Source organism: Puntigrus tetrazona, chromosome 6, assembly GCF_018831695.1.
Source record: "Puntigrus tetrazona isolate hp1 chromosome 6, ASM1883169v1, whole genome shotgun sequence".
NCBI lineage: Eukaryota > Metazoa > Chordata > Actinopteri > Cypriniformes > Cyprinidae > Puntigrus > Puntigrus tetrazona.
The window spans coordinates 21,192,082-21,218,597 of record NC_056704.1 but is presented as its reverse complement, the minus strand read 5'-3'; the positions used below and the strand labels follow the sequence as shown (position 1 = coordinate 21,218,597).

Sequence of the window (26,516 nt, the reverse complement as noted above, 5' to 3'; positions counted from 1 at the left end):
CTAATTTTTACAGTTATCGTTAATTTAGTTAAAATGCTCATTATTATAGCTATCACAGTTGAACTAAAACAATTGTGTGGGTTAAAATAGACTCACTAAACATAGCTTCGTTTCCAAATGAAGAAGAGACTGTTATTTAATATTAACTCGATTAAGTTTGATTAGCTGAGACATTTGATGGGATAAAAATAGGAGAGACAACTGTGGTGTTAAGGAAATGTGCGTGTGAGACATGAAAAGAGCACTGTTGCATAATCTGTGTTTGTGTGGAGTCTTTATATGTTAAAACACAAACATATTACCTTGTTTTCTTTAACTGACATGCTTTTTGTAATCATTGTAGTCTTTTGATAGCTCTAATATGTATTTATTTTGGTGAAGTTGCCTTTTTTATTTCATAGGTGTTTATAACTAAAACTCCTCATTCTATGAAGAAACCGCAGCTCATTGCTTTATCCAGTCCATTCCTCTATGGGGAAACTACTGAAACTTTTTTGGTTCGGTTTAAGCTCTCATTTCTCCACTTAGCACGCCAGTTTTCAAGGTTATGTCCTCTGCGCCATCCAGGCAGTTTCATCCACTTCATTTTATGTTGCATGTAACAATGACACCGTGCTCCCTGTGCCCTCACGAGCACCCACAGGCGGACACTCCGTGGTGCAGAAACTGCGAAAGATGTATTTATGGCACAAGAGGGAGAGACATCCTTTCACATGACAGTTCATTAGGATGACGCCTCCCAGAAGGGGACCTCATAGTCATGGTGACTAATGTGTTTCCTGTAGCACGCATAGGATATACAAACCTGGGGTACATAGTTTGAAACCTCCTAGTTTACTAATAAATGCTTTAGCCCTCTCCATTGATGCTACGTAGTACATGATCTCCAGGGTGTAGTCCTGGACTTAATTAGACTGATCTGGCCTGGTTAGAAGCAACTGGACAGGACATTACAGGAAGACACTGTACTTTTCTTGCTGTTCTTTCTAGTGCCTGTGAATAATTTTTGGTCCATGCAAACCTCCTCACCGGTGTCATCTCAGTTGTTGTTGGTGTGTTTTATGTGCTCAGTGATTTATGGTTTTAATATGTACACTTGATGCAAATTAGCATGGACTTGTCTTAGTTTATAGCTTTGCATTCATTCATTTTGGCAGGAACATCATGGGTCATCTTCCCTTTACTTCTATAATCAGAGAGGTTAATTGTCTCATTGTAAAGGATATTTTACTGCCGATTCTGCGAGTAAATTCCTCTGTCATCCTCACAAAATCCAACAGTGCTAAACAAAGAGGCTTATTTAAATTGAACTGTTGTAATCCAGACCATTTTTTCGCCATCAAACTCCAGTATTCATCTGCATATATAAGGGTCTGTTGCTCTCAGAGGTGCTTTATTGATATCGGAGCATTTTTTGGCATAGCTTCGATGTGGACCAGCGCTATTCAAATAAATGGTCTTCAGTCCATATCGCAAGCTGTGGGACCAGTGTTGCCCCTCTGCTCTCACAAACCCTTCATCCTAGGTCTTCCCAATGATTATGCTGATGAAGACCTTGAGATGAACCAACAGGCTCTCCATTGAGCTCAAACTATTGTCTGCTTTTGCCTTCCTTCATCCATCAACTTAGGAAACCCCCATTACTGGGCAGATGTTCCAGTCTCAATGACATTCCTTAAGACCATGAGTTTCGTAATGCAGATTTGAGGCATGGGGGAAGCAGGAAGAGGCTTCTTTTCCGTCTTTCCCAGCCTCTTCTATAATGGGCCTGCTCTGGGGTTGTGCAGCAGCCATGAGTGGCTCTATTGAACCCTTACAGAGAGCAGGGCAAGAGCCCGGCGTCAGGGTCAAGGTGACAGCACTTAGGTCGATGAATATGGATGACGTTGCTCCATCTGCTCCCACTGCAGTGTGTAAACAAACACAGGCGTGTGAATAAGAGGCAGGCGACATGCTCCCACAAGATGACTTTCCCAGCCTTTACTGGAAAAATGTGTGTGCATTTAAAAATCTGTGATGAACAGCTGTGTTTGATTTCTCTCAGAGGTGTGCGAAATACATATCATAATCATTTAAGTCCCTTTGTAAAGCTCAGTGTAAAATGAATCATGACTGAAATTAATCAAACGAAACCGAAAAAATAAACAAAAAACATTTACATTTAAATTCAACTTTTTTGTTTATTTATAAGTTTAGAATCATGTTAATTTTGTATTCCCAAAAACATTTCTTAAGAGTATTAAATTTTTCCTTAGCACTGTTCTTCAGACAAAACTAGTTATTGCAGAATAAAATTTACAATTGTTATTAACCTTTAAAAAGTCAATTGTGAGTTAGTGGTTTGAATCACAGTCAGAGAGTTGTTCAGTTCTCAGTGGACTTCCTCAGCCATTATTTGTCTCTGATAGAAAATGAACTAAAAACCAATACTGTGATGTACACTTTAAGAGACTTACATGTCGTCTATTTACTGACCTTTTTATGTGTCACATTTTGTATATATTATATTTTGTGTATTTTATATGATCCAATAGATCCATATTCACAGCATTCTAGTGCAGTCACAATACTGAAAAGATTGTAAGAGAATATTTGTTTAGGAATAAGAGTGTTATTGTTTGAATCGACACAAATAAACTGATTGATATTTATGCAGCACAATCAGAATTACTAGAGTGAGATTCTCAAATTGGAGTCTGTTATCTGTCCACAAATAGACCTAACAAAGTGCCTGAGATTTATGCTTATATCGTTTTACAGCTCTCAGGGGGAGCTTGCGCCTGTCTGCAAATTTAATTTACTCATCTGATATGTCTACGGTTTTGTCCTCTTTCATGTATTACACCGATAAGCATCCCAGAGGAGTCTCACAGCGGACAGCAAATGTCACATTTGTATAAAGCCAGGTCGTAAAACAGCCCTGAATGAAGATTGTGCTTGTGTGATATTTAAAAAACAAAACACAATGGCAGTGTGCTTGATGATCGTGTAATATATATAATTCACTGAAGATTCATTGAATGTCTAAGAGCCAAGCAAGAAGCATTCGAGTCATATTGAGACAGAGATTGCAGATGGCACTTAATCAAGGTTTCACAGGAGGCAAAATGGATTATAAACTTAAAAGTTGAGAAGAAGCCAATCACGGCACTGTTGTACAGGCGACCATTATAAGTATCTTAAGCTCTTTGCAGTGGGGGGTTTTAACATTGGCTGGTAGTTTGGTGTAGTGTTTGTAAGCCCCATGTGGTCCAACTTTAAGCTCCTTCTGTCTGAAATGCCAATCAGCTGTGCGGAGTGAATGCGTGCTGAATTCACGCATACTGAATGGCAGTCTAGAGAGTTTAAAGAGGACTATTGTTCTCTGATTCTTTCTGCCTCGAACTAGCAGGTGTAATCCACAGTATGCATGTAGTTGAGTTAGAATCATCTTAAACTTGGGAGTGTGTGCGAACAATAGCCAAGCGATGCCCATATGTCTATATATTTTTAGAAACAAGACATCTTGATGGCCTTTAAAACCACATAGGAACCAATTTACCACTGTTTTATAGAATATTGTAAATAGCGTTGTTCACTACCTTGTTTTATATGCAATCAGTAAATGTTGCTTAAAAAACATACCAGATATTTTGTGTAATGAAAGCAGATACTAGATGATGCCATCTGTTACATGACATAGTAATTCCCAAAATCCCTATTTGATCTTATGGTTAGCTGCTCTGTTTCTGTTAAGAGGAGTAGCTTCTCTTTGTGAATTATCTGAAATTTATGAGTTGTAATTTAACATCGTTTTACCAACCTTTCGCTCTTCATTGGTGGCCTAGTTAACAGTGCTCTGCTGGAGAAAATAAATAAATAATTGGAAGCTCTAAACTGCAATGGCTTTGCGACAAGGCGTCCCATATCTGCTGAAAGACATTGTGTTCCCAATTTTAGCCCTCTATTGTATTAACAAACACTAGGCACAGTGAGGGGAAGCAGTAATGTGAGGGTTTCCAGATAAAGGATCGTCTGGATCTCAATCTCTGTGATAATTTAATTCTATATTGTGTAAAGTGTACAGGAGGAAAAAGTCAATATTAAGGCTTTAACTGACTAAACGTTGCCTCATTACTATCATATTATAGAGCTGCTTTCACATTTTGAGTTGTTTGAATGATACACCCAAGCATGACCCAAAATATAAAAACAGCACACGAATGCCATTGGTTTAATGTCTTATGCAACTGCCATGGGCATTTTTTTGTTCAATACAATTTAAAATGACAAAGCAAAACTTAAAGGTTGAATTGATTTTGTAATATGCTTTGAAAGGTAATGGCTGCTGGCTAAACAAGGGCAATAAATGCATTAATGAACCGGTTTCATGTTTTGCTATTTTTGTAGCAAAGGTACATTGTACTTTTGGCCTAAAGTGAGCACCAAGTGAACCACAAGCACACACTGTCAAAATTTCTGAGTGCCTCGTGGTGTATTGTAAAACATGCACATTTTCGAATAAGGAATAGAACATAGTTTATAAACTGGCAACAGACTCTGTTCTGCCTGCCATGTGAAATATTCAGGGCAATAAAGAGATCCTGATGTTTTTCAGAAGACTTGATCCTGGTTTATCTTTTTCCTAATCCATGTGCAGATTTTTATGTAATTAATTGTGGGGAAAAGCATTTTGTGCATGTCCTAATAATCCTTATAACCATATAAATGCGTTAGTTGTAGTTTTTGTTGCTTTTGATTTTTATTCAATGGTTTAGTTGTTTCTTATTTATTTTCTATTATTCTTTAAAAAATATACTTTATTTTGGAGTGTCAATAATAATATTACATTTTTAGCCATTAACACTTATATTATTGCGTTGAATAGAGACTTATTTTTGATGCTGAGATGAACAAAGGCCCCCATAAAAGCTGAAAAAAAGCTTCTAAATATAATCTCTCAGTGCATTGGATTATACAGATTAACTTTGTGTTTGCACATCAGTTGTTTTTTCCTGGTTGATGGGGGATCATTGATTGAAAGTGGCACACGATCTGATTTGAAACCTATGATAAGAGACAGAGTCTGACTTCTTCACTTCTGACACAGTAATTCAGAGCTTTTGCAAAAATGATTCTATTATCACTATCCATGGTGCTGAAATCCTGAGGGAAAAACTGTCTCAGATTTTGAGAGCGAGAAAAGAACAGGTAACGAATGCAAATACTGCAGGTATACATATCTGGTAAGGTTTCTATATATATAATAGCATTTACATATTCATGCTTATCTGCATTGCTTATATTACAGCTTTCAAATTATGTCTAATTTTACACATTTGCATAAAATGTTTTTGATTTGAAAATGAAAATAAAACCATTTTCAAAGGGGGAAAAAATAGATTTAAATATCACTAGGAGCTGACCTGCTCACAACCTCAGAGTTCCTGGAACATTCTATGAAATATTCACTTTGACCTGAATAGTGAGGACTCTCCTTCAGTGTACTCGGAGACAGCCATTTCTTTAAATTGAATAAAAATCTTGTAAAATATATTTAAAAAGTAGCAAGTATACTTAATTGTTTTTATACTTTACACATGTATTAAATGGTTGCATTCAAATATTATTCATATTGCAATTTATATGTCTACATTTATGTTTGCATATATTTGGTTACTAGGCAGAGCTGCTTAATATTTAAACCAGATGTAGACCAAGTGAATCATCTCTTTGACTTGATTTTGTGAAGACACAACCTCCTTTGAGAGAGGAGGAGATGTTAGTTAATGGATCTTGGACTTTAAATTTTGCATAGTTTGGCTTTAAATCTTAAATGGGTGAGTATACGGGAGTGTCTCTCCAAAATTCAACTTTTTGCATCCATTAAAGCACATTAAAACAACATGTAATTGCTTCAAAAATTAAGATTAAAAATATATTATGATGTTCAATATATTAAACATTTTGTTTTTGAAAAACAAGACACTGTTCTTTGCCAATTCATCCAATTACTTTTTTTTACTAAATCTACAAATGCAATTTCTGCTCGTGTTCATCAGGCTTCAAGTGTTTTGTTATTGCACTTTCCTGAGTGGATGAACAATAGCAATATGTATGTGCATGTGATTTGTGGCTCTGCATTGCACCAATTGTACTAATTCATTTGGCACTTTCATAATTATGCGCCTCAATCTTGAAGAAAGTAAGAAGTATAATTCTGTTAGTAATAGGGGAAATTGCAGTCTGGCTGTGCAGTTCATATAAAGCTGAGATTGAGGGAGAGCGAGACTGAGTTGACATGTGAACATGCTTTGCTATAGGGGATTAGATTCTGCCATCGAGAGAGGAACTATCAAGGCATCCAATCTGCCTGGCAACCGTTGCTGTGCAGGCATGAGCTCGCCATGCTTTATGTGAGAGAATTTCTTGCCCTGAAAGAATCCCCCACCCTTTCTCTTCTTCATATCCATTCTCTGTGCAAGAGGTCATAACCCTAACGCAAAACACGGTCACCATTGTGACCCCAAGACAAGAGATTTTGCCATCAAGTCTCTCTCTTTGTTTTTTTGGAGGAGGGGCATGTATGTAGGAACTGTCATCCATCTCTGAGAGATTCGTCAGACACAACCGCGGTTTATCTATTTGATGTATACCATAGTAGTAAATAAATACTATTTTCTTCACTTGCTGTATTCCATGGTATTTACAAAGCTTCTTCAAAGGATACCATAGTACAAAAATGTGCCTTTTTCTCTCTGATTTTGACAGCGCCAACTTTTTACCATATTGTTAAAGGTAATTTGGACATGAATATAGTTTTAGGTGTTATTAAACAATAAATCAATCATAGTTTTTCCTTGAGTGAAAAGAAACTGCTACGTTCAATCTCCATAACCTTGTAATGGAGAGACCACCGTGAGTTTTTTCACCTCCTACCCAATAGAAACAGCAATACAGCTGGTGCTCTCATGCTTTGGGGTTTAATCTGTTCCTTCACTGGTTCTTAAGCAAACACGTTCCCCATGAGCATCATCCCTAGGTTAAGATTATTAATAGAACTAAAAGCAAATTAAATAAGGCCATTTTTCTTTTTATTTTAAACCTAAGCTATTCAAATTAGTCTTAATTCCCTGCTCTCTAATAGTCAGTTTTCTGCCCAGGTTCATCTGAGCTCTTAATTCAGGTTAGGCCATGCATGTCTGGGTTTTTTTCTAGAGCGTTATGATTCTCTAAATGTAGAAACTGAGAGGTTTAGTGAAGAGAAGCAATGCATTATGGAGGAGTTTTTTCTTGGAGTGGGCTGGAGATGAGAATGCCACGGAGAAAATTGTTCTCGTCTACAGTAGAGTGCATATATAATAAGCTATTTAAGTACTTGTGTGTATAAAAAGTGTGTGCTTGAGTTATGACATTAAAACTATGATGCTCAGACTTTAAAATAGTGAATCATAGGACAATGGGGGCCTGTCTGCTTTGGATCATGTATCTCGTGGGGTTGTGTAGGTTTGTGTTTAGTTGACTGTGTGAGAATTTAAAAGCTGATCATTTGATCAGGGATCCACAAAATGAGCTCACATATTTATCCACACCAAACCCCTTATGTCCTCTACTCACTCCCATTTAGAGGTATGTGAACGCTTCAGTAATGAACTTTAACTAACCTGCATTGCATCAGCTTCTCAATTATTTTCTGGGGAAATATACAGTTTACAAGTTCTTCCTGTTAAGTCGCATTTTAAGAGGTATATGCGTGCTTGGCCTTGTGGCCCTTGGATTTTTAAATTTTACATTTAAAAATCCAAAGTGATTTATAAATATGATATTTCATATTTATTATTGCTGTTTAATTAAAGATTTTCAAACATATTTGAACACTTTTTTATTTGTGAAACAAATTGACCACATTTAAAAATGTAATTTGTTTGATGACATTATGCGTTTAATTCACTCTCATGATTTCATATTTCATCTCACCATCACTAATTTTACACTGTATTTAAATGTTTTTTTTACTCTTTCTTTTGAACATTGTTTATATAATAATAGATAACTTGTATAATGTAATATTTTATTAAATATTTAGGATTAAACGTCTGGTTCTGGGACAAGGGTACAACACTAAAATCTAAACTTTTTCATGAATGCATGTGTGGTCTAAAAAGCAGTTTGCTGAGCAGGACCATGTCCTCTGGTCTCACCTCTACTGACTCTAATGTGGCCTTATTGACAGACTGACCTCTGCCAGCACCCCATATCCACAGGTCCCGCCTGACTCAGTGCTTCTGTGAACCCTCTCACAACAAATACAGGATTTTAAATCTCGCTGTGGCAGATAGCTAGACTAACCCCAGGCTGTGGTTTAACTTCTGTTAACCTCTGTGTCAGTCTGAATGAGATGGTGACTATTCCAGCAGTACAGAGTCAGAGTTTCTTGATTTTATCCAAAGAGTAGAAAACATTACATCATTGTTGCATTATAATTGTTTTTTCCATATTAGAATGGAAAACAATAAAAAAATTAGCAATAGAAAAAATCTGTATGAATAATTCTATAGACAGCACTTGTCATATTGAAATTATGTCTTTCAAATTCCTTTTTTAAAAAATGATGTGCTGTTGCTGAATCTGATTTCATCAGTGAATAAAAATGCATGCTGTTTTTTTAAGATGTATTTATTTATGCATGAACTGACTGAACCTGTTAAGCATGGTTAGCATGCTAAGAGAATCCTCTAAAGCAAACATATCTGATTCTGGTTACTGTTCGTCTTAATGGAATAAATCAATATCTTCAATCAAAGCACATCTGGATTTTTCTGCAACTGAAGCAAGGCTGTTAAATGTCAGCAGGGTGTCTAATTTACTTTAATTCAAGGTCTTAATCTGCTGCTATTTCTATTTCTATCTGAACGTTTGTTGGTGTAACCTAATAGTCATGCTCTTTCAGGCATGTGAAACATTTTTGTTTTGCTAAATATTTCTAGATTTTTTACTGTATGATGTTTTTTCCCCTAGAATGCTGTAAGATTACAGTTTAGTTCTGAAAGTGCACATGTTTGATCTTTACCATCTTATCACAATGCACATCTAGCCAGTGCCCCTATAGTGTTTCTATACCTGCCAGCTAAGGCCTTCAGGGCAACAGTGACCTCAAAAAGTTTCCCTGTGCTATCTGAACCTACCCACGCACACACAAACACTGACAGCACTCCATCTGTCTGCATCTCTCAATGGGATAAAGCATACCATGGGGGAGGCAGTGCGGGAGCTGTATTCTCCACTTGCCTCCAGTTCTCCATCTGAAGGTGACTCAGAAAAAGCTCCTACGCATTCATCCAGTGGTTTAAACTGATTGACTCTCTGGGTAATTGACGAGTGTAAAGATCAAACAATGTTTAATCACATGTGCTTTTGAACCATTGTTTAGTAGCAATCAATAACTAACAATGAGCAATACATTTAGCATTATCTGTTAACATTAGGAAATAAAAATATAACTGTTAATTAGCTCAGTTCTATTAAATAATACTAAGAGAATTACAAATTTGATTTTGATTAGTAAATGAGCTAAAATAATAAATAATAGCTCAAGAAATATTTTTATAATATTTTGTAAGATTTTGTTGACTTTAAAAAATAAATCTTACTGTAAAGTGTTATCTTTTTCAGCATTTGTGCATGTGTTAGTCCACAGATCACCAGTTTCCAAAACACTAATTATAAATTCGATAGTTAATAGAAAAAATAAGTTATATATTTCTACACCTTTCAAAGGTGATTTAGAAATCGCTTTTTTCCCTCTTATCCAGTGTGCTTTATGTGAACAGACTAATTAACAGGCAAATAAATTAGCTCTGAAATATGTTTTCATCCACTGCATGTCTCATGGGATGTTTTAAAAAATTATTTATTTATGTATTTTTGGCATATTAAGTAGGGCAGAAAGTTTCATATTCTCCATAAACACACACAAATGAATTTAATTGCAATTTTTAAATGTTTTCAATTTATAAGCCATTAGGAAATGTACTCTTTGTTTTAAAACAGGAAATTTTGTCTGAAAATCTCTAGACAATGCACAAGGATGGATGGATTAGGAAGAACTTTCCTCAAAGTGAGGCACCGAACAAAGGGACATTGTCTCGTTGTAAATCTTTGGTGAGTGGGACACCATGCAGAGTCCTCCATCACTACGTCAAAAAGGAGGAGGGAGTCAAAGGAGGACGTTCTCATAAGAGAATATCAGCTCCTTAGCATTTCAGCTTCGACGCCCCGCGTTATCCCCACCGCGCTCCCCCAGCGCCCGCCTTTGTTCGCATCACAACAATCCCTGAACAGATGGTGCTCTGCTTGGGAATCGAGTGACAGCCACCGGCTAGCAACCAATCGCCTGCTCGGGAATCAGCTGACTCGCCTGGACAGCGCCAGGTGCTGTCATCATATTTTCCTTGGCGACGCAGCACGGACTCCACAGTAACACGGAGACACGGCGGACGAGAGCCAGTCAGCGGATTCCCGTTGCAAGGATCCACGCAAAACCCGACCATGCGCTTGGCGAAGGTTGCGCACGAATTTTCGCGGGGTGGATGTAACGAAACGATGCCGCTGTAAAGCAGTTCATCGTACGGAACTTACGAGCGACGTGATGGTATTTATTATCTATGGATTTTCTTTCATTGCTCCTTTGCAAGGACATAGATACTGTATCTAGGTACTGTAAGTGCGTGAAGCAGTCAGCGCGGAGGGAGGACTTCAATGCCATTCGGAACGTGTAGGCTGGAAAACTAAAGAGGTATGCTCGGATAGGTTTTGAAGCATCCCTATACTGTTCTGTTCATGCATGTGCATCTGTGCACGTTAAACCAGAACCACGGGCAGCTAAACAGGTTTTCGCAGTGCAAAAATAATAAATAAATAAATAAATAAATAAATAACCAGAGCAACTTGCAAAACCTTTGTCTGGCAGAATGAGCTGTGGTTTTAAAGTAAGTCACCCAAAAATGTGTTTCCGTCTTGTAACTGAAAATAGATGGTATCTATGTTGCCTTTTCAGGCTTCTCTTGTATGGATTAGGTGTATGGCAAGCCGTTTTAACATTTATTCCTTTAACTATTTCTCTTTTCATATCGACACTTGTTTATAAATGATCCTTATTTATAAGTAGTACTATGATAAGCCATATTTTATTTTCTTTAATGATTGTGAAAAAATCTAGTAGTGCTGGTTATCATTTTCAGTTTCACAAGAAGCTATTAGATACTAGCAGGCATTCATTAAAAAATATAAACTTTCCTAAAGTAATTTTTTTTCAAATGGGGAAGTTTTTGCAAACTGGTGCCAACAATGAGTTAGTTATTTTTACCAAATTGTGTACTGTATTTGTTCAGTGTGTTGTGTTGTGATATCATATATATATATATATATATATATATATATATATATATATATATATATATATATATATATATACACACACACACATACACAGTACCCTGGTAGAAGAGATATTGTATCTCAACAGGACCTTAAGTAGCTGACTAGTATCAGTGGAATTAGTAGCTTCTAGTTTGCAAACAATAAATTATGTGATGCGCTACTAGTCAACACTGGATAACTTACTATTGCAGTAGCCTATTAAAAATTAGAATAAGTACTAGTGTTAAAAATAGTAACCGTTTTAAGGAATAATGTTCAAATCGCCTGCCATACGGCGTGATTTACTGCATTTAATAGCAAGGACGCGTCGGCTGTTGCGCTCGAGACGTTCAAGGGCAAAACGTGTGTGATTTTTCATAATTTATGGTTTGTTTATGAGTTTACATATGCGTTGTATCTCTCAAAATAATAGCGTGGGGAAAAGATAATGCCACAGCGTATGCGTGTGTATAAGCAGAATGTGATGGGAATGGCAAACGGGTGACTTTTTAAAGCTTTACATCAAACGCGAATGCATGCAACAATGAAACAGCATGCGCGAAGCATTTGGCTGCGTCTGGTTTGCCGTATCAGTTTTACTATTCCTGCTTGGTTATGCCGCTTGGATTAAATTCAATTCTTCACTGTCACTCGTTTGTTATATTTAGCCTCCCGAGAGTGATTTTACACTGCAATTGCGTCGGAAATCGATCCCAAACTTTGATCAGATCCCTTTATCGCTGGCTTACCGCAGGCGCGCATGGGGTCTGGTTGGCGATGCAGAAATGTGATTTGCATCTCAATGTCCAGGCACTCCAGCAGATGTTTCGTTGCTTACTCATTCGAAATAAGACGCCACAACTTCCCTAGGAAAGACAATAAACACGGGAAGACGTCTTTTAGTCAGGAAAGGATGTATAATGAGGTTTGAGGAGGGGGGTTGTATTGTCCCCGGGGACGCCACCCCTTGTTGCAGCTGTTGCGTCTGTTGCAGAAGTTGTTTTCTGACATTAGAAGAGAAGCGTCCTCATGAGCAACAGCAACGTAAAGAAAATGTCGGGCATATGTTGATGAAGACAATAGTATAGCCGGCAGGTGGTAACATCTTTAAAAAGGTAATCTTTTCTTCCAGTGGATGTTATTAAGAATATGGTTCTTATACTTTGATTAATGGAAATGTTAATTTATTACACATAACGAAGAAATTATTGTTAAATAATTAAGAACATATTATGACATAGTGACAGTCGGTGCAATAAAAAAACTGTTGTGTCAATTTATTTGAACAATTATATAGCTCTTGTAGTGGAGCCGCAAAGAGGTCTTTTAATTTGCGATTATAATTTGGAATTTATCATTTTGTGTCAGCGTTATATTGATGAAAAGAATCATCTTTCGTTTGTATTGGTCACAGATAAAGAGTGGAATAGACCAAGCAGCTGTTTGTGACTAATTCTGCAACCATAATCTGGATAAGAAATCACTGTGGCAAAATAATAATAATAAATCAGTTTGGACAGTAAAGAAGAAAAAAGACATCTCTCTCATAAATGCATGAATTTTAATAGTCCTTTTTTTGTAAATTCATGAATCATCTCATTTAGTTTTGTGACCATAAGGCATGTTTACAATAGTTATGTATTTAAATGTTTAGTTTAAACAGAATTTGTAATATTCAGATAAGCTTATTAGCTATAAGAAACTAACTCGGATGCAACATTTTGAACAAAATGAATAACTTTATGGGATATGTATTAGAATAAATCTCACAACACGCATCTTTTATGGAAGATTCAAATTGATGTTTACATGCAATGATTCTGAATGCTATTTGAGCGTTTTAGATATTACAAATTCTGGTAATCCACTCAGTGGTGTTTTTAAGCGCAAATGGTTTGAAACACACATTGCTAAAAAGAAATGAAATGGGACCTTTGGGGCTTTCGTGCATTTACTTCTCCGCACTCATCTTTGTGCAGTGACACAGAGGACTCCAGTTGATCGGCAATCAATGTTTTTATGCTATTTGCAATAGTCCCCATCTCCACAGCACTCTAACGCCTATGCCATTACCCCACAGTTCAACCCTGGGCAAAGCTATGATTCACCATGCAATTAATAATACCCCTCAGATTAAGAGTTGGCAAGCGTAGACGGTCTTGAATGTTGGATGTGAAAAGATCTGCTCTCTTGGCCCTTTGCAAAGCCTTTTTGATCCAAGAATAAAATTAATTACCGTTAATTTCTCACTCCCTTTCTATGAAGGTTTTTAGGAAGTGAGCCCCTTGAGGGGATTAGCAGAGAAAAGACTGGAGTTAGAGACAAGATGGTCATTTTTTGGAGATGACATTGTAAGCCATTTTAGCAGGCCTTTTGGGTTTCTCCACTTGTTTGTTTGGACTTTTGCATTGTATGCTTGGAATGTATTTCCAGTGTTTCCTCTGCCTTCACAGAAAGCTATGTGCATATAGACGGTTAGAAAAGCAAATACAGTTTCCTGGAAATGTATTTTCAGGATATTTTAAGTCTGTGAGAAACACAATCAGCCCTGTTTATATCTGTAGCAACAGCTTTTTTTCTGTTGCTATTCATAAGTGACTTGATGAATCACTGAATCAAATCACGAACAACAAATGATGTGTTCTAATGTTTTTGTGGATACTTGCCATTAGCTTTGGCTTGCGTACCAATCCAAATACCCTTATTTTTTATATACACGCACAAACCCATTAGTGTTGTTGGTAGCAGTTAAAACATTGATTTTCCGTGAGATTGATTTTCGGAAGTACGGACTTGTATGTTTGTAATCACTTACTTAACATTTAGGGCATCAAAACAAAGAGCTACTCATGATCACACTCAAATCTCGGTATAGCTCTTAGTGTACACTTCAACTGAAGTTTCAGGGTTCAAGTGTACATTTACCTCAAACTTGAAATAATACCCTGTCACACGCTGTCAGTACTGTGACCCATAGATCAGACGTGTCTTCAAAACAGAAGTCTTCACTCTCTGCAGAGAACAGATCTGCATCTGTCGGTGATCTGAAATGGCAGGTGTTTCAAATAGGCTCCCATTGAATTTCACAGCTGTCATTTGTTATCTACGAATAGGAGAAGTTCAGGATGACAGGCTGGGCAACAGAAGCAAGCTGGTTGCAGAAGTTCACTTAATGAGGATGGAATGGCCATAAATAGCCATTAATTTGGATTCAGATCCTGTTTACTTATAAAGATGGAATATTTATGAGAATCCTCAGGGTGTCCTATTTGTGTGGTGCTTAGGCAAATGGTACTGTGTGAAATATGTTTGTTACATCATATTTCTTCCATTCATAATTGCAGGCTGTGTACATTTTTTAAAAAAAATGACTGAAATTTGAAAAGAGAGAAATTCTGTGTTTGTACCTAATAATGATTTTTAACAAAAATGAAACATAAATGTAAACATGGCGAAATTTTAGGTGCATTTTCCTTTTTTTATTTACTGATTCAGACAATGGAAAATACCTTAAGAGCAGCAATCTATATACTCTATGTGACCCTGGACCACAAAACCAGTAATAAGGATATGTTTTTGATAATTTGAAAGCAGAATAAATAAGCTTTCTGTTGATGTAGGCTTGTTAGGATATGACAATATTTGTAATACAACTATTTGCAAATCTTGAATTTGAGGATGCCAAAAATCCAAATATTGAGAAAATAGCATTTAAAGTCATCCAAAAGTTCTTAGCAATTCGTTTTAGTAATCAAATATAAATTATTATCCTAATGATTTTTGGCTTTAAAGAAAAAATGATAATTTTAACCCATACAATGTATTGTTGGCTATAGCTACAAATATACCCATGTTATTTATGTTTTGTGTTCCAGGGATACAACCTTGTCTGGTCTGTTCAAAGCCAACTCCTAATCCCAGCTAAACTTAAAATACAGCCAAAAACTCATCACCAAACTCCAGTGACTTGCACATTCACTACAAAAGTATTGGGACACCCCCTTCTGTAGAAAAGAGAAAAAGACACTTCCAAAACTGTAGCAACAATAATTCATTTATTTAAAAATTGATTTCCATCTCAGCCTCGGAAGTGTCTAAAATCACTGCGCCCATATGTACAAGTCATTGGTTATTGAGTTTTTGGCTCAAGGACTGCATTTAAAGTCACACCAGAGGTGATCAGCTGGGATTAGGAATTGGCTTTATGCAGACCAGTCAAGTTCTTCCACACTGACTCAATTAGTAAATTTTTTAACATTGCCTTATACACAGAGGCATTGTCATGTTAGAATAAAATAGGGTCCTATCCATACTGCTATAACATTAAAAACACAGTTCCCTAGAATATCATTATATGCTTTAACATTAAGATTTGTATACTCATGGATATTACTAAAGTAGTTAAACCTGTTCATTAGAAGGGCGTGACCAATTCTTTTGGCAATATAGTGTATATTTAAACATATACACAAAACTGAAAATTTTTCTTTACTCACCCTAATAATCAAAATCAGGGGGATTTAGTGTTGTTTTGTACCTCGTTGACTTTTATTGTATAGACAAACCATTACTGAATATATATAGAAAAAAATCATACAGGTTTGGTGGGTTAAAATGATTTCTGGTGAGCTATCCCTTTAAGACATAGTAAAACAAATTGAGTGTCATGTAAAGGAAGGATCATGTTCTGTTAAAAATTAGTTAATTAGTTGCTATTCCTGGAAAATAATGGAACACTTTAGTCCTTCTATTTTTCTTTCATTTCATTCATTCATCTGCCTCTCTTACAATGTTACAGATTAGTTTAATCTTTCATCTTAATTACCTTATTAAGATATTTCATTGTCAGTGTCATTGTGTGATGTATTGTATTACATCCTAGATAATTAGATAATGTATATTTTTATTGTATCATTTTTCTTGTTCCAACCTGTAAGATAAATGGACTGAAATTCTACCACTTATTTTTTTTTCAATGTTAAAATAGTGAATAGCCAAAGTTACCCCTTTAATTATCTTATTGATTTGGCTTCTGTCTTCGCTAGTTTAGCATCATTTTCAGTGTGAGGTGTCAATCTGTATCACATTAAGAAATACTTTAAGGGTGGTGCTGATAACTCTGATAACACAAGCCGGGTCCCATCTGTGTATTGCACTCTTTTATGAGAATTGCTGATACTGGCAGTTATAGTCAGCTCTCATTCTAAATTGCCCTGATGCTCCTTTGGCCACAGGGGGAAGATCAGACCTCTTATTGATTTCCACTCTCACATTAAAGGACTCATTTACACCAGCTGTACCATGTTTCCTCCATTCATTTTCTTGAGAGTATGAGACATAAAATTGTTCAAGCTGTCCAAGCTTGTATTTGTTGGTGGAATCAACTTCACGAAAGACTCCTAAGCTCTGAAGTGAACCTATTTCTAAAGTTGGCATGTGTAATCTAAATGTCGCGTTGGTGGTTTTTTCTTTAAGTCTTATGTTTTCAGGATGCGTGTAGTTCAGTTGTTTTGAATCTTGCCGTTAAGAAACATTAACAAAGCTGAGCAACTTTTGTGGAGGAGTATCTGTTCTTAATGTAGGTGGTATTTGGCAAGGACTAAATCCCTCTGGCTTGCTGTTTGTGTGATTGAGTCAGCATTAGCACCATATGGGATAGCAGATGCCCCGTTCACTGCTCTGTCAAAGACACAATAACATGCCACCTTTTTGTGCCTTTTCCTTGCGATGGATGCTTAATATTCACGGTTATTTCGTTGCAAACTTCAAAAGCCCTTTAGTGTTAAATTATCCTCCATAATCTAGGACAACACATATTTACTACTGAGTATGCAGAATCAAGTCAAGCTTACCTGATTTGATATGATTGATCTGTCACGGTTCACATTTGCATAATATCATATTTTTATGTATTTTGTTTTACATAATTGCTGCAAAGAGATGTAATACTGTAGTTATTTAACCTAGATGGAAAACCATTTTGAATCAGAGTATGGTAATATCTTGACAGGAAAGTCTATGAATAAATGTACAGTCATTTCTACACCTCAATAATGTTCAGTCTTTGTTGACAATAGCAATTGTTTGATCACCTGAGGAATAATATTTCCTTCCTTTCCTTCGGTCACCATTTCTTTCCTCTTTGATCCACCTCTTCATGCATGTCAGATTGCAGTAAACAAAAGCCCGTGCCTCTGGTTTTCACATTATCTTCATATTTGTATGCGAGTTTCATATTTTTTCAACGTAAATGCTTCTACATAATGTGGTTAATCTAGATATGTCTGCTTAAAAAATGTCTGCTCTTTTATAGTTACATTTTCATAGTGGTAATTCTAATAAAATAATTTTTTGCATTTTTTATTATAGGTTTTGCTTCATCTATATTTTTATTGTTTAAATCCAGTTTTTATGCTTTTAATATATGTTACGTTTGTTAGAATATGCTTTGTTAGAATTTTTCATGTAAACGAAAATTTCCATTGATTATTGTAACAGGCTTTTCTCTGTTTGTTTTTTTTTCTAGGCCAACTCTACAGTTCAAGATTCATGCTGTGAGGAAGTTTTAAACCTATATGAGCCCACGGGAACTACACTCTTAAATCTTTCGGAAGCTCTTTGACTCCACTGTTCAAGCTTTCAGAGGGATAAAAGGGCTATTTTGCAACACTTCTATTGAATGAGAATCTCACCTCACCATCTTTTTGGCACTATAGGAATTCCAGCTCAGATCTGAGAGGATAAACACTTACAGTCAGAATGGCAAGAGGGAATTTCTTTTTTGTTGTGCAAGGCCAGATTTGTTTCTTCCTGCTCCTGCCTTTGCTTGGCCTCTCTTCAGTTCAGAGTACAGAATGTCCTCAGCTTTGTGTGTGCGAGATCCGGCCTTGGTTCACACCCCAGTCCACCTACAGAGAAGCAACTACTGTTGATTGCAACGACCTTCACCTTACACGCATCCCCGGAAACCTTTCTGCTGACACACAGGTGTTGCTTCTGCAAAGTAACTACATTGCCAGAACTAGTGAGGAACTAGAGCAGTTACTGAATCTCACAGAACTCGACCTGTCCCAGAACAATTTCAGCAACATCCGGGATATCGGCCTGACCAACATGTCGCAACTCACAACGCTTCACTTGGAGGAAAACCAAATAGTTGAGATGCCTGACTTCAGCTTGCAAGACCTTACCAATCTACAGGAGCTGTACATTAATCACAATCAGATCAGCTCCATTGCACCCAATGCCTTTGCCGGATTGCGTAATCTTCTGAGACTCCATCTGAACTCCAACAGACTCAAGGCCATTGACAGTCGCTGGTTTGAATCAACCCCCAACCTGGAGATCCTGATGATTGGGGAAAATCCTGTGGTCGGCATCCTGGATTTGAACTTTAAACCTCTTACCAACTTAAGAAGCCTGGTCCTGGCAGGAATGGAGCTCACTGACATCCCAGGCAATGCGTTCATTGGACTAGACAACCTGGAGAGTCTCTCCTTCTATGATAATAAACTAGTCCGGGTGCCACAGACTGCTCTGCAGAAGCTTCCAAACCTGAAATTTCTGGATTTGAACAAGAATCCAATACATAAAATTCAAGAGGGCGACTTCAAAAACATGCTAAAGCTAAAAGAACTTGGCATTAACAACATGGGAGAACTTGTGTCTATTGATCGCTTCGCCTTGGATAACCTCCCGGAGCTGACCAAACTCGAAGCCACCAACAACCCCAAGTTTTCCTACGTGAGCCGCTTAGCATTCCGTGACTTGCCATCACTAGAGAGTCTAATGCTCAATAACAACGCTCTGAACTCTCTCTACCAAGCAACGGCGGAGTCCCTGCCCAACCTGAGGGAGATCAGTATCCACAGCAACCCACTGCGCTGTGACTGTGTAATTCAATGGATGAGCTCAAACAAGACCACCATTCGATTTATGGAGCCTCTTTCCATGTTCTGTGCCATGCCACTTGAGGTTAGAGGCCAGCGTGTGAGAGATGTACTTTCTCGTGAATCTTCAGGCCAGTGTCTGCCAATGATCTCTCACGACACGTTCCCCAATCACCTCAACCTAGACATTGGGATGACGGTAGATCTTGACTGTCGTGCTATGGCTGAACCTGAACCAGAAATATACTGGGTGACCCCATCTGGTAACAAAGTCATGATGGATACCGTATCCGAGAAATACCAACTCAACAGTGCAGGAACTCTGCGCATATCCCACATTCAGGTAGACGACTCTGGACACTACACCTGTGTGGCTCAGAATACTGAAGGAGCGGACACTCGGGTGACTGCCATTCGAGTCAACGGGACTCTTCTGGATAGCACCCAGCTTATGAAGATCTACGTAAAACACACAGAGTCCCACTCAATTTTGGTATCCTGGAAAGTGAACTCTAACGTCATGACGTCCAACCTAAAGTGGTCATCGGCCACCATGAAAATTGACAACCCTCACATAACCTACACGGCTAAAGTTCCTGTGGATGTTCACGAGTACAACCTCACTCACCTTCAGCCGGCCACTGAGTATGAGGTCTGTCTCTCGGTCTCCAATATCCACCAGCAGACTCAGAAGTCATGCGTTAATGTCACGACCAAGCACGCTACATTTGCGGTGGAGATCTCTGAGCAAGGCACCAACACGGCTCTGGCGGCAGTCATGGGCACAATACTGGCCATCATCAGTCTGGGCTCAATCACGTTATATATTGCAAAGAGATGGAAGCGAAAGAACTACCATCACTCCTTAAAGAAGTACATGCAGAAAACCTCCTCCATCCCCTTAAACGAACTCTATCCTCCCCTCATTAACTTATGGGAGGCAGACAGCGAAAAGGACAAGGACGGTTCTTCAGACACTAAGCCGACGCAGGTGGACACCACAAGAAGTTATTACATGTGGTGAAGCTTAACGGACATTGTTTCTTCTTTAGAGCACAAAGACACATCTTTGCTTATTTGTGCGTAAAAAAAGACATGGATTTCCTTTTTTCTGCTTTGCTTTACTGCAAGCAACTATTCAGACTGACTTTTTCGTAGAGTGTATTGCCTTTTCCTCTTCTTTGACTTTCAATATGGCAGCTTTGTTTAGCTTCCGAGACATGTTAGTAGCTGTGCTTTTTCTTTTTGTTCATTATAATTTGATAGCACAGCATAGATCTTGTCAAGGATTGGTTTTGGGTCGATTGATGCTGTAGCACTATATCCGATCCGATATTGATATGTCTTTGGCAGTATTCATAGAGAATGCATTGTTTCTTTCTCTCTTTCGTAAGACAGTTTAACTGTTGTGCACTGAAAAATATTAACAAATTTGTCTTTGGACTCCAGTGTAAGCTGACAAGGTGAGTTTAGACTTGATACACTGTCTATTGAAAAACGTTAGCAATTGTTCTGTAATGTTGTATCAACTATAATTTGAAGATTTTGGATTTTCTCAAAAGTAATTTTTGATTTAGAAGTTAACTTTGCAGATTAAAGAATTGTAAACCAGCAATAGAAATGTGAATGTTATATAATTAGTTAGTAGAAAAATGCTTTTTTAAAAATTACTCAGATTCTTCTTTTTTTAATTGGGTAGAATCTGTTAATCACTTAATTTTGTTGTAATTTACACTTGCAAGATATGTTGCATATTACAGCTCAAACAAAAATAAAATACAATTTTGTTCAGATATTTTTTATACAATGATTTTCAAGTTGTGTCATTATTCTAATTTCCTATTCTATCCCTCATTCCTATTCTGTTTTCCCCAATCCCTCCTTCTTTTAAGTAAATGAGTGAATTTTGGAAATGTTAAAAATCTCCTATACAAATCCTTAATAGCAATAGAGCGATGTCAAGGAATGCAATCACAAAAATATGATTACAGTTACTGCCACCAAGTTTTTGCGAGAAAAAATTATGGGATGCTTATTTTATTACAGGGTTTTATTTGTGTGTAATCATTTATGTTAATGAAAAAATATATATATTGGTATTTTATGTAAAATGTTTCTGGCCACATGTTGTAGTATAGAGTCAGAAAATCACAGAAGAAAAGCATAAATGAACCGAAACCAACGAAGGTTGTGATTAGGGGTAATGTGGATAATTAACCAGTCTCCATTGGCACAAGCAGCCCAGAGTGTTCAGCTTGGTTTTAATAACCCAAATGTTAGGTCTCTTGCTAGTATCAAACATTCACAGGCATCGCTATATGAATTACCTAAGGAGAGTCATAAATCCAAAGAAATTCCCCAAAACAACATTAAAGGGGTGTATTGAGCCCCTGAACAATCACTCATGTCTGCAGTTTGATTGCCTCTTTGACATGCAGTACCCCTCCAGTGGAAAATTATGACTTCACCCATTCATTTTAATATTGGTCTTTGTCAGAGAATCCTCTTATTGGTTTGTCTTATGCTACTTGCATCTCAAGTCAAGATGGCTAGTAAATAGTTCATAGCTAAAATGTGTACAGAAGTCACAATATAGACATTTTTGATCTGAAAAATGTGAAAATGACTGGCATTAAAATAACACTGAATATTTCTTAGAAAGTGAATGTTTTTATGTAGAAAATGAATGTCAGGGCAAAAGAAATCAATATCTGGTGCAATTCGATGCAATCAATTTTATCTACTAATTAATGCAATTATTTGGATGGGAAATATCATCTTTTATCTTAATTCTCTGACTGAGAAGGCATTTTCTAGAAATATCTTATATCAGTGAAATAAGACTCTCATCTTTGATGTCAAGGATCCTTATATTGTATCATATTCAAGCACAAATTAACCCTCAATACAAAACACTTGGTTGAAAATACTTGTGCCATCCAGTGATAATATTTTCTAATATTCATCATCTAAATTTGCCTATAGCAAACCTTCTTCCATGTAACTAAAAACAGCTGTACTTTTAAGGTCTCTTGTATCACTTGCTCACTGTTGTTTCATGCAATGCGACTGGCACCATGTCTCAGTTATCGACTATAGTGAAATTAATCTCATCTGACCTCCGGATTTATATTAGCCTACTGTAATTTTATTGCAGTGCTCATCTTTTTTCAAAGACAGTTGTTTTGCATGTGCTGTAATGGACCTTTTTTCATAGTGAAACCTTTAAGATAATACAGGGAAATTGGTAAAATAATTGCTGCTCATAAATATTAAAAGTTCTCATATTTATTAGCAAGTAGTTATGCAATTAGCCAAATAATGTATAGTTGGTCATCGTCCCGGATGGCTGGTCTCATTTATTAATAATTAAGGAAAAACATGAAATCAATCGGTCAAATATTTCAACTGTCATGCATAGAAGAGACTATGCAACTCTTACAGTTTCACATAAATTCTATACGACCAAAGAAACTTTTATCAGCAATTACCAGGAAATTATGTCTTTCTAATGAAGCTCTTTTGTCTCTTCAGGGACTTAACCTATACCACTTTCATGGGCCAAAACTGAAAGATTGCTAGAGATTCAATACGTTGAGCCAGGTGAAAAGGACTCTGAGGAATAATTAAGAATCACCCACACATAGAGCTAAGGATTTGCCAAAGAATTAAACTGGAGGAGGTTCCTCCTTGGGCTGTTCATGTATTTAATTGCGTTCTGTCAGCTACCCCTGACTTTATGCCAAGTGCTCTCATACTGACAGGATGGAATGCGACAAAAACAGAACCATTAGTGATATTGGCTAAAGTGTGATAAAAAATAATACAAAACTGATATATGACGTATTGTATTGTATGTACTGTAGACTTGTATTAAAGAGAATTCACTGGCAGATATTTTTCAGTTTGCATTCAGAAGGCTTGTTCCGCATTTAGGAACTTTGCAGCAGTAAAAGGCCTCTAAAGTACACTGTAAAAATATATATATTTTTAGAAGATTATTGGAGTACATTTTACACCGACCTGGTCTCATAAAAATATGTACCTCTGTGAACGTTTGTGCAACAGCTTTTTATGTACCTTACTGCACGTTTCGCCACAGTTTCAAAAAGAAATGTCCACTGAGTGGCGATAAAACACATCAATAAGTGAACCCTGGCACATTTTTATTATGGTGATACAGGTACATATTGCTGTGTATTTATTAACTTTCTTCAGGTACGTATTGTACCGGTTCAGAATTCAAATATTGGGGGACTGTCCCAAAAGCTAATGCTCTGTTATGTTGGAAATATGCCCTACACCAAATCCAAACCTAAACATACCCGATAGTGTTAACAAATACAAAACCGATAAAAAAAGGCATTTGTTGATGCAACCGTGCTATATCGGCTTTCTTTTACTTGTTTCGACAAACAAGATTGGAAGCGGAGCTCCTCGCCTCTCAATTACATCTCTGTACTCCGTGAGCTGCCGAACAAACCTACCGTCTATAAAAACCCACAGGCATGAAGCTCAATACGTGCGATGCTAACGTTCAAATCTCCCAGCACATTAATATTGTTTAAAGTCATAACATGATATTCTTGAAGTAACTGTGCTTTATTAATCAAAACTCTGCAAATTTGTGTGAAAAGAAATAAAAGGTGTCAGAGTTTCACTTCTTCTAGTGTTTTATTTTGGAAACCTCTGTGATATGTACTTGTTGCACGTGTTATGTGTCTCGCTAAAATGTGCACTTAGGTACGTTTATGCAGACCAGGTGGTTTTACACGAACATACTGCTTAAGTCTTCTTACTTAAAAATGTTAGTTATTTGAGCAATAGCGATTTCTGTCTATAAACTGTTTTAAGGTGGACTATCATCAGATTGAGACAGAAAAGCTGTAATTGACAGGTCATCCTGGCTGCTGCTCCTCAGCGTTGACAAAAAGGGAAGCTGTTTGTGATACAGCTGAGGCTGTGAAATCACCCCAGGGAATCCCTTATTGATCTGACGCAGATGCATTGATTTTGTTTTTAAAAGGCCAATTTGAAGAGACACGAGAGGAGCGCTATTTCAGCTGAATCCCGAATATCAGCTGATGGCACTTTTCAGGTTACCACTTTTGGTTTGGTACAAATTCTTCAGTTTACTATCTCCTCTGTGTTGATAATAATCGATGTATACCTTTATAATATCATATAACATCTCATTTTGATGATGATATCATGAGCAGGGCATTATGAATAAAGTGTGCATATAAAATTCGCTGTATCTGCACTTGCATCATGCTAATGGCTTTGGAGATAGGTCATCGCAGTCGCAGCTGTTGGTTAAGGAGCATAAGAGATGGTTCACTGGAGCCGGAATAAATTAAATGACCTTTCATGCTCCTCCAACAAGATTTTTCCATTAGGACAGCTCCATTTATTGTACCCAGCCTGCTGTCTGGTGGGATCTCTTAAGTAAATTGGCTCATAAATGAAGATATCTATTTGCTTTGAGGTGGAGCTGCCAGCAAGTGTTCTTGACCTGTTGACCGTAGATTATTTCCACTGTTTTACATTAGAATGGAGCTCATTTATAAGGTGGAAGGATGTAATCTTATTTTGCAAATGTTAAAAGAGTGTCCATCGTGCAATGGGTGGTGTCAACATTTGAAAGGGTTGTGTAGGAAAAGTTTCTGAAGATGTTGCTGATTGACATGGATTCTTCTAGCAGAGTTCTTGATCTTATGGTTTTGAGATAATAGGTGTGTGTCTTGGTCTTCTTTATTTCTTTTCTTTTTGGTCTTGGTCTTTTATCTTTAGAACATGTGAAACAAAAAGGTTTTCTAAAAATAATGTATATATAAAATAAAATAAAATATTACATAAAAAAATAATAAAATTCAATTTTTTTTTTTTTGCAGAAGGACCATTAGAGAACTACTTTAGCTTTAAACACAACAATTTAATTTAATCTCATTAAAGATCTGTTTTGTATTGAGGGTTAATTTAAATTAAAGTAATAATAATCTTCTGAAAATGTATTCTTTTTCACTTCGCTAGATATTAATTGATGCATTGGAGTCACATGGATTGCCTTTGGATTTTATCAGCTGTTTGGAATCTCATTCTGACGGCACCCATGATATTTTATGCAATATAGAAATCCTGTCCAGGACACATCCTGGGAAAAAATGGCTCTTATTGTCACCCTACATTACAGAGACTCCATTTGTGATATATTGCTACATTTCTCCAAATTTCTTCCTACTCTCAAACATCTACATCTTAGATGCCCTGACGGTAAACTTTAGAAAATATAAATTTTGAATGAGCTATTCCAGGTAATAACTGAATATATTTAATTGAATACTCTGAAGCATATTTTAATCAGATTACCAGATGAACATGTATAGCTGCAGTCGATCCTTACAGTCAATTTTCATTCTGCAGACATGCTGAAATTCAGTCTAGAGGAATCTGCTGTATGTCCCCTCCCGGCGGTCCTGTTTCTGCGGCAACCCGCCATTTCTCTACCTGCCAAAACTGGCAGTGGCGTCTGTGAGATGCCTCCAGGCACTCAGACAGAAATATCACTGACAAGGTCAACTCCCTGCAGGCAAAGAGCTGCAAAAAACACCTTGTAGCCTCTCAGAGGTGTTAAAAAAAAGTCTTCAGTGTGAAGCGACTGAATACTGATGGCAAATTAACCATGATAGCATCTGCCGTAATCCTTCCTGCGTGCATCCGAAGAGGAATCTGACATGGACAGCAATGTTTTATGTGCATACTGTCAGATGTAGAAGAATCTCGCCTATTCTGCGTTTTGAACCTGATGTTAAATGCAACTTCCAGAAAAATGCATATGTTGTTTTTTTCAGTCTACATGCGAAATGCTGGACTTTCTGAAGGTGTTGCAGACTATTCTTGTACCACCTTATCCCTCAGTGCTTCCACACTCTGTGAGTTCCATAAAAGTGGGTAATCAACACCCAATTATCACCTAAGAATGCAGATAGAATAAAAAAATGTTACATTTCTCAAGCAGGCAGACAGCTGAAATCACATTACTAAATACATGTTTTTATTCTGATAAAGCAATCGTTAACATATAGTTGGTTATTAAAGATACTGTTCAAGAAAGAAGACCCACAGGCTGACTCTGACAGGTCAGATTGGAGCTTTAGTGATCTCCCTCGTGCCATGGATCACAGTAAGACTAACACTGGTCATCAAACTAACCCACTGCCGCCACCTCTA

At 37.0% G+C, this 26,516-nt stretch overlaps 1 protein-coding gene across 3 annotated transcripts; it reads left to right on the top strand.

Moving 5' to 3' along the window:
- The first annotated feature begins 10,234 nt into the window (after positions 1-10,234).
- lrrn1 (leucine rich repeat neuronal 1) lies at positions 10,235-21,093 on the top strand. Of its 3 annotated transcripts, none has more exons than XM_043241978.1 (2): positions 10,235-10,630; positions 17,924-21,093. In XM_043241978.1, the coding sequence occupies exon 2, from the start codon at positions 18,157-18,159 to the stop codon at positions 20,308-20,310; it is 2,154 nt and encodes a 717-aa protein (XP_043097913.1). In that variant the 5' UTR covers positions 10,235-10,630; positions 17,924-18,156; the 3' UTR covers positions 20,311-21,093. The 3 variants fall into 3 exon arrangements, with proteins under 3 accessions (XP_043097913.1, XP_043097912.1, XP_043097914.1); XM_043241977.1 differs by having other exon boundaries at positions 10,235-10,774; XM_043241979.1 differs by lacking the exon at positions 10,235-10,630 and adding an exon at positions 12,423-12,512.
- The last annotated feature ends 5,423 nt before the right edge of the window (positions 21,094-26,516 follow it).